Source organism: Antrostomus carolinensis, unplaced genomic scaffold, assembly GCF_000700745.2.
Source record: "Antrostomus carolinensis isolate BGI_N321 unplaced genomic scaffold, ASM70074v2 Scaffold47191, whole genome shotgun sequence".
Classification (NCBI taxonomy): domain Eukaryota; kingdom Metazoa; phylum Chordata; class Aves; order Caprimulgiformes; family Caprimulgidae; genus Antrostomus; species Antrostomus carolinensis.
Window position 1 is genome coordinate 1 of NW_010297100.1, and position 9,594 is coordinate 9,594.

A 9,594-nucleotide genomic window follows, 5' to 3' on the forward strand; every position below is an offset into this window, starting at 1 on the left:
GGTCCTCCCTCCCCTCTCTCTCCGCGGGGGTCGGCCCCGGGGGCGGCGCGCAGGCTGGGCGCGTCCCGTGTCCTGGCTCCGTGCAGCTCCGTGTTAGGGAATCGTAGAACGGTTTGGGCTGGAAGGGACCTTCCAAGGTCATCTCGTCCAACGCCCCTGCAGCGAGCAGGGACATCCTCAACTCAGTCAGGTTGCTCAGAGCCCTGTCCAGCCTGACCTTGAATGTCTTGGCCCGTAAAGCAGGAGCAGAAGTCACCCCTCGGACAGCTGTCATCAGGCAGAACTGGGGGGTTTGAGAAGAATTAATTGTCCTGACCATGAGCCTGGCACATTTTGGCCAGGGTTTTAAGCCTTTTCTGTGAAACATTAATGCATTTTTAACAGAAAGGATGGGTCCTTGTTTTAGTGAAACTAAAGCCCAAGAACTGAAATCAGATATCCTGAAACATGGGACAAAATTGAGACAAGTTTTCTGCTGGCAAACTCGCTTTGGTGTAATCCCACTGGAGTACCAGCAGGTGTGGTATACTGGTAAAGATGGTTGCATTTCTTCTCTTAGAAATAAAACAAAACATGATGATGATGAGCTTCTGCTGATCCACCAAATCTGGTGTGAGTCATATGAAATCTGCAGAAATATACGAGCAAATCAGTGAGAAGGTGGCAATGCTTCTACTTCAGTATGTGTTTGACTATTATAAGACATCAGAGAGTCAGCACCAAAGAAAAGCCTTGCAGGTGCCTTAGCAATGCAAGCAGCTTCAGTTAGTGCTCAGAGCAGAAGGCAAAACATACAGGTGCAGGACCCTCTACTTGGCCTGGTTGAACCTCAGGAGGTTCACTTGGGCCTACTTCTCCAGCCTGTCCAGGTCAGTTTAAAGTATGTAAACCTCAAGTTCAAGGATTTATTTTTTTCTTAAAGCACTCTTCACAAAACCGTGTTGTACCATCATTTACCCCTCACCTCCCTCTCTTATTTAACTGCTCTATACCAAGGATAGAATATTACAGGATGCCTGTATTTTAGTTAACTTTACCAAGATGTGACTTTTTAAAAAATTTTTTATTTTTTTAACATGCAATGACTCTTCTCTTTCTTAGGATGACAGGAACAGATGTGTTTGGAATTACTGTACCTCTTATTACCAGTACTACTGGAGATAAACTGGGAAAGACTGCTGGCAATGCAGTTTGGCTAAACAGGGATAAAACTTCTCCATTTGAGCTATATCAGTTTTTTGTCAGACAACATGATAACATAGTTGAAAAGTAAGTAGTTTTTCTTCATCCTGCTTTTTGTCATTGTTTATAAAACCTGATCCTAACAGTTCTCTGTAACTGTTAGGTGTGGGTATGTGCAGTGCGATCTCCTGGTAGAAGTGTGTGTTAATTATATCTGTACACTCATTAAATAAACAGGCGTGACTGGTTCAGAAGTGTACAGGATAGTGGAACCTGTCTCCACATGCTGGTATGCACATCATAGAATTCAAATGTGGATGGACAAACAAAGCACAACACACTTTATTCTACCACTGAGGTGACTTTATCTTAAGAGGTATTTTAGTTTCAGTACTGTAACATCACAGCATGGAAAGAAATCTCTCCTGCTGAGTAATAAGCAACTGCAGTTTAATAGTTATAAATTACTACAAGTTTTTAACTAGTGTGAGGTATCAAAAAACACATTCTAATTGCAAGAAGCTACTTCACTAGTTGTAGACAAACACATCCAAGTTCAGCTTCTAGAACTGCATCACACTGAAAACTGCATATCCCTAAGAGAACTGGAATACTGCCTTGTTAGGAAAAAGCCAAGGAGTTCCTATTTATGATTGTATCAGCTGTCTAGATTAGCAGTATCCAATTTTTTTTTTAATCATGCACCCCTATCAGTAAAAATTTTGAGCATGCACTCCCAATACATCTATGTTTATGCCCTGATACTCAAATTTAGGTTCTTCCAGACTTTTAAGACTGTTAAGAAGGGTATGTGGGTACTTACCATTAAATTGTTTCATGTGTTCAGACTTTGTAACACTAAAAGCACCTTTTCTTCTTTGAATACAGTGCATTTCATACTACTGCAAGCCCGTTAAATTGGGCTGTGCTTAGATATACACCTTTAAATTCTTGATTATCCTAAATAATCTTCCTGTTAAGATACTTGTTAATACATAGCGTACTTCTGTCCTGTGATCATCACAGAATGGCAATGATATTTTGCATTGGCATATGTGCAACTATTAAGAATATAAAACCTTGTTAGTTGGTGCACAAGTGCAATAAATGCTGTAAAGTAAATGTTCCAACAGAACACCAAGTTGTTGATTGCAATACAAGCTTCATAAGAGGATTTGACGCTGTCTCATGTCTGAAGACATTACCTGAACTGGAGTATTAAATAAAACGTGAGTTATCCTGGTGAGCTGAAACATGTGGGCAAAACCAAAGTGTTGTTTGAAAGGACAGAATATCTGTAATACAGATTTCTTACATTGATTAAGAATCATTTTAGCGTAGTTAACAAAGTTGGAATGACAAAGGCAGGAAGTCTGTAATGATGGCTATATAGACAAAATAATTCTTTCCTTGCTCGTAGGTACTTGAAACTCTTCACCTTCCTTCCTCTGGAGGAGATTGACCACATCATGAAAATGCATGCTAGAGAACCTGAAAAATGGGGCCCTCAGAAACGACTTGCAGCAGAAGTAACCAAGCTTGTTCATGGTAGAGAGGGGCTAGAATCTGCTAAGAGGTGAAGTTTGATTTGTCAAGCAGTTTTCTTTCAGATTTATTCAATGGTAATTATCCATAGCTTTTCAGGTACCATTTTCATATAGTTGGTTGTTGCTCAGCTGTTAAAAGAGAAAATTGTAGTAATACTTAAAAATACATTAACAATATTTAAAAAATTGCAGTGCAGTGGGTTACGACAAAAAAAAAATTGAGGTGTACTTTAAGTATTTCTGTTACTGTGTGGACCCTCAGAAGAAGTTGGGGAGGGAATCTGATTAGCTGAGTAGCCCTTTGTGTGAAGATGAGACTAGCACTGTATTTTAAATGATCTTTGTTCTCATAGGTGTACTAAGGCCCTTTATTACAGCAGTGTGGAGGCATTGGAAGCTATGTCTGACCAAGAGTTGCAGGAACTTTTTAGACAAGCTCCTTCAGCTGAATTGATGCTTGAACCTGGGATGAACGTTGTCGACTTGTGTCGCAAGGCAAATGCCATTCCACCTGGACCTAGTGGGTATGTTATCACCTCTGCTCTTCGGTAATACCTCACTTAAACAGATTATAGGAATATGCTTTCAGAAGTTGAACTATTAGGACAGGCAAACAAGTAGGAACAGGCTAGCAATCTACATACCAGCATTAAAGAGGAGGAGAACAGGCGTCCTTATTCTGTTTTGAAGTGAAAGTGATAATGCAGTGTCATGCATCTTAGCTGTAAAATCTAAACCTGATGGACAGTCTAAGGCAACAGCCTAAGTTTCCTCATACCTCGCAGAAAGAATGGGAGTGGAGACGCTAAGGTTAGTTTCATTCACTCTTGACCTGGACTGAAAGTAAAGTGCAAGAGAATTAACATTTATTCAGTTATGGATCTAACCAAAAACCCCTTAGCTGAACTTTCAATACTTAACAGCAAGAAATAGCTGCTTCTTGCAATTACCAGTTGTTTTTGTTTGGTTTTTTTTTTTAAGGTACCAGAAAATTACAGATGGTGGAGTTTCAATAAATGGGATTCGAGTAACTAATCCCGAGACTGTTCTTATTCTTGGACAGCATATTCTCAAGAATGGAGTATCATTGCTTAGGATTGGAAAGAAAAATTACTACATTATAAAATGGCTGCAGTTGTGACAAGAGAATGTCTCCCTAAAACAACATATCATTTAGACTCTGTTACTCAGAGATGTCCTTGAAGATGTTTTTATACTGTGCATTACTACGCAGCTCACAGACTGCCCAATACCATAGTTTCATTCTCAAAATATACCCACAGAGTTCAAATAAAGGCAGCTAAGTTATACCATTGAAGAGATTTTTAGATATTCTGCCTTACTCAAAGAACCATTCACAAGAAGATATGCACAATAAGAAGAAAAGATTAATTTCAAAGTCCAAAGATGGAGATGTCTCCCCCTCCTTTAACAACCTTTGGCGTTGTAGGAGGAAAACAGCAGCCAGGTATTCTACAGCATAACCTGCAGCAAGATGAGCAAAAGCATATTTGAAACAAGTTCTTCTTACAGAAGATGGATGCTGCTGTTCAGTTTGACTTCATCCTAACAAAGAAACTGCGTAAGTTGGTAAGGACAACCAACCTACAATCAACATTTTTTTTCTGAACAGGTTTGCTTTGAAGGAAGCTGCAGAAGATTCACAATAAATGAGTAGAATGATTAAGCCCTACTATGTAAGCTTCTTATTGGTGATGTATGGAGGCACGTTGCAAAAAAGCTTTCTAGCTTTAATGTGGTAATACAGAACAAATTCAGTTTTTGAAGAGTTAAGAGTATAGAGCCTTTCAAAACTTAAATCAACCTGATGCATCTTTTTTATGCCTTCTGTGTGCTTAGAGAGTGATGCTCATTCAGCTTCTTCAGTCCTGTGAATTACATGGATGCATCTGTGCTATCTAGAATCTTTGTCAGAGGTATACCCTGGCACTAGTTCTGTAGGCTCTAGAGTTATCTATAGTTAATCTATAGTTACAAGATAGTATATTATACCAGAAGAGTCGAAGCATGTCTATGGAAGCTTTTTTAATTTTAGAAGCCTAAGAGTTGTGGGTAGAACAGCAGCACAAGGGTATCTGGACCAGGAAACGCGAGAGAACATATAGTGCATTTGCAATTAAAAAGGTCAGACTTAAGATAGGGCAACATGCAAAAGCTCCACTTCATGAAAGAGGAAAAAGTGATCCTACTGCTTATGGCCTAGCCAACATTTGGGATCATAGCTTCCTCATTTTCTCGTAAAGACAGCATGAAAGTGAGAACATACTTTGAGAGTTGGTAGAATAGCAACATCTACATTTAAAGGCAGTATTGCTTTATTGCTCTGAAACACAACCTCCCCTCTATGTTACTGGGCACTACAGCTGCTTACACACCTGGAATCAAGCACAGAGTACACCACCTTGCTGAAGCCCCTTCCCATGGGTCGCTTAGGTAGTATGGGTGCCACAGTACTTAGAGCCCAGTCACCTGAACAACACCAAAACCCATGTGTGGTTACCAAGAATATTTGTAGTACAAGCCCATATTTGAATTACTTAGAACTAGTTAATTTACATCGAATAAAGTAAAGTACCTGGGTGGCTCAATACTTTTATATTAAGGGACCCTCCCTGCCCCAGTGCAAACACATAATGAAGTCATCAGTCTGATTTATGAGGTGACTGATTGCTTTGGGGCTTGGCTGCAGTGTTGTTTTCAAGAATTCATAGACAATACAGTTTTGCAGTCAGAGCAGCCACAAGGGGAGAGGCCTTAATCTTAGTTACCTGAATGTGCTAACTCATCACTATCTCTAAAGCTGTAACAGTCATAGAACTTCAGCTGGTTTAAAACCACCCAGCCTCTGAGAAGAATAGAGAGGTTATAAGAAATGTTAGTAAGTCTCAAGAATCCAGATATTCTATAGTTGGGTGGGGAATTTCTGTTGTTTTTTTTAGGTAGGTTGGTTTTGTGGTTTGTTGGGTTTGGGGGGGGTGGGGTTGTTTTGTTTTTTACTTGATGTTGATCAACTTGATGTTGGCTTTATTTGCAGTGCCAATCAAGAGCTCAATAGTGAAAAATTATAGTGGCTTGCTGCCTATATGCCACAGTTTCTTCATATTATTAAACACTACATGGAGTTGTTAGTGTTCATTTCAGTTTCTAGGTCCCACTTATCTGCCTGATAAGGAGATATCTCTATCTTAATCTCCATTATATAAAGAAAAAATAAGAAGTAGTTGAATCATTCCTACCTTAAAAAAAGCTCTACAAATCCTGTTAGCTCTCAGGACCAGCTTGTGTTTCTAGTTACTTTCCCTTAAGCTGCAGTAGTGATCAGCACTATCCTAGAGAAAGCACGTGGAGGAAGAATCACAACTTTGATGTGGAAAGGGTAGAAGAGAAGGGAAAGTTAAGTTCATTCACTTACTATAGCCACCTTGCTCCTTAAGTGACAGAACCATTGTAGCAATACAGAAACATGCACCTGGGAACAAAATATACCAGTACAAACCCATGTTAGCCTCCAAAGAAATACAAAAGATCAGATTTGACTGTTACTTTCTGGTTGCAGCAAATAAACTCTTAGGAGCAGTGTAAGTCAGATTTCATGTCTGATCTCTCTCCTGCCTTTTATCCTTCATCTCCAAAGAGTGCAGATAAACATATCCACAAATTTCAGCTTTTTTTTTTTTAAAAAAAAAAAGCATTAGTACCCACTTTGATCAAGTATTAAAAGGTTTGTATTTATTTTTACAAATACAAAATAAAAAAAGGAATTAAATTCTTTGCATACAAGATTTTTAGTAAGATCCAGAAACTCCCAAAAAATTTAGTCCATGCCTCCTTCTGACCAACCCCGAGCAATCCAAACCCTTCCCTGACTCTTTCCAAAGAAAACAGTTGGACACAACCACTTTTCTTGACACTACAGGGTATCACCACTGAGCATTTGAACACTCAGGCTGAGAATCAAGGGTGACTGAAAATTCAAGTATTCTTTCTTAGCCTGGTCTCATTTCTCATATACCCCAAAACAGGTATGTTCAGGTAATAGGAGACATAGCTTATTAAAATGTATACAAGTAGAAACTAATATTAATTAATATGCCTACAAATGTGTGATTTGGAAGTGCAAGAAGAAAATTATTTGTGCCAGATATTTCTTTTCCAAAAAAAACCCCAAACAAAAAAACCCCACCCCCAAAAAACCCAACCAAAACCAAAAAACCCACCAAGAAAAACATTTGTAGAGCATCTAGGGCCACAAAAACTGGAAGACTTGAATTCAACATTCAGGTATCAATGAAGAGGTAAAGGATGAAAGGGCGTACAGCAAATAAACTAAAAGGAAACTATCACAGCCTGAAAGCACCTTCGCTAGTTTAAGCATTGTCACTGGGTGTAAAATCATATTCAGGTGGTCTGCTCTGTTTTTCTCTTAAACTTTGAAGTAGTCATCATCTAGCTTTCACCTCAAAGCACAGAGTTTAACTGGCAACAAGTCAGAATGCAGATGCATTTGAGATCTTCAGTATCTACAGAAAACGCTAGGTAGCAATCGCTCTCATAGCTGAAGTATTTATCTGTGAAAAAAATACTCAAAATAATTCAAGTTACCAACAGGGGCACAACAGACTGACGAGTTGTTTCCCCTGCTGTATTCCATGAAGCAGGGACCTGAGTTTGCAGTATCCAATCTAGCATCTTTCAAAGTGAATCCTCCATAAAGCATAGGGTAAAGGCAAGTTTTATGTAGGTTTTGTTATGTTTACATCAGAATACACCCCCCTTACCCATCTATTCCACTAAGTGAAATTTGAAACTGACTACTAAAAAACCCAAGTAATTTATTGACAAACTCTGTTCACATAGAATACTATGTTTTATTTACAGTAGTACCACACACAGGTCAGGTATTCATGTCAAACATTTACTAATATGAATTTGGCTACAGTGGTTATTCTCCCCCATGATTGTGTTTCACTGGACAGCAGGTTATTTTAAAGTTAGGTGAAATTTGTTCATTGATGACAAAAGTATTTCTAGTTTAAATAAAGTGAACTAGAAGACATTTGTAAACCAATCTGGGAATTTTTCAGCTGCTGCCTTCATTAGGCCTTTTCCCATTGCTTCCTCATAATTTCTTTCAATGGTGGCAGTAACAGTAGCATTTTAAGTATTTTAGTTCATTTCCAGACAATGGATTGTTTAAAAACCATTAACAGCCACTATCAGCCTGTCTACACTATTACTTATGCACTTGTACAAGAACTAACAATGTAGAATTACATGAGGGCAAGTGCAAATACACATAAGGCTGTACAAACATAGGTAGTTCTACTATTAACTTGTAAGAGCATTTTAAGTCCTGCCACCTGAACTACAAGTCAGTTCAAAACGTTATTTCTGGGATAATTAATTTTGTGTGTTATCTGTTTATTTAATAACAGGATTGTTACAGCATGGATTTTTAAATACTTGCATTGAGGATTACAAATCAAGTTCATTTCTTGGCACTCAAACATTACCAAATTGAATTTTTTTGCAAAACTTAATAAAAAAAAGTCGTAACATTTCAAAAAACAAAATTAACATTGTGGAAATTACATATGGTGTTACAGAGCCAGTTATCACTTGCAGGAATTTCTTAAGTAAATTGAATTAATTTGCTTTATGCAGCATTTCAAAACTTTACAAGGCAGATTATTTCTTCAGAAGAGACTGTTGACTGAACTTTGGGAGTTAAAGCTTAGGTAGCAGTTCACTTATGAACGGCTCTACCTTGTTGAAAACATACTTCTTAGGTGTCAAAAGGAAGAGAGGTGTCAAGTGATTTCCAACCAAAAATGTAATGATTTTGACAAAACTATTAAAAGTTTTCACTGATCACCAAAACTGATTTGAGAAGTGGCTTGCACTTCAGCTTCAGTACAGTCCCATTTCTTAAATCTGAGAACTACCATCCCTGGATACGATGCAAGAAGTTAAAATGACTTCCTTTGCATTCGTTACATGTAATGCATACATGGTGACATTTTAGCCTGTTTAATACTACAGAATATATTTCTGTTTTCTGCATTAATTATTTCAGATCAGGCATAAAAGCACCCAAAAGTTGCATCTGTCAGACTCAACTCCTTGTGCTTATATTGGTGCAAAACTGAAGACTACCACAGGAAAAATATATTTTTAAACAGACCTTCTTGTAAACTGTGGTCTTAACAGTTAATTTTTCAATCCTTAGCAGCTTACAAAAAGAATTCTGTTTCTGTTAACTGGTTAAATGGGGAAGGAACTGAATATGGTAATAAAAACTTCACTATATCGGCCCAATATTGTAAAAGCAAGCCATGGATGTTAACAGCAGTGTCCTATTTTTCATGCAAGTTGTGTTAAAGATATAAAATACGAACAACACTATAGTAAACATTTTTACTTTATACAAAAAAAGTGAATCTGCTTGAAAAGTACATACAAGTGTGCTGGATGGAGTTTAAATAAATTTTTATTCATAATTTTTTAAAATTATTTTTAAAGGCTAGTGTGATCAATATTTATCTGTATGAATTATAATCAGAAGAAAATAACTCATCAACTTGATTTCCAACCTAGAATTCCTTAAGATTGTCCTCAAAACAAAAAAATAAAAAAATAAGCTACTTACAGCACAGTAAAGCTTCCTCAAAAGTAACATGATTTCTGGTATAAATATTCCAATCCCACAGACTTCCTTTCATACTGTCATACATTCAAAAACTTGTGGGGAAGAAGTTGTGGGGATCCCCTTCTTCCTGGCCAACTTAATCTGTTTTTAAAAGAAACACTTATTATCCCATAACAGTTTTGAAATCCATTTTTA

The 9,594-nt window shown here is 37.6% G+C and overlaps 1 protein-coding gene across 1 annotated transcript; it reads left to right on the forward strand.

The window, feature by feature from the left end:
• Positions 1-389: 389 nt before the first annotated feature.
• YARS2 (tyrosyl-tRNA synthetase 2) lies at positions 390-4,033 on the forward strand. The gene is made up of 5 exons (XM_029083498.1): positions 390-610; positions 1,102-1,269; positions 2,603-2,758; positions 3,083-3,253; positions 3,711-4,033. Exons 1-5 carry the CDS (start codon positions 390-392, stop codon positions 3,868-3,870), a joined length of 876 nt encoding a protein of 291 aa, XP_028939331.1. The 3' UTR covers positions 3,871-4,033.
• Positions 4,034-9,594: the final 5,561 nt, after the last annotated feature.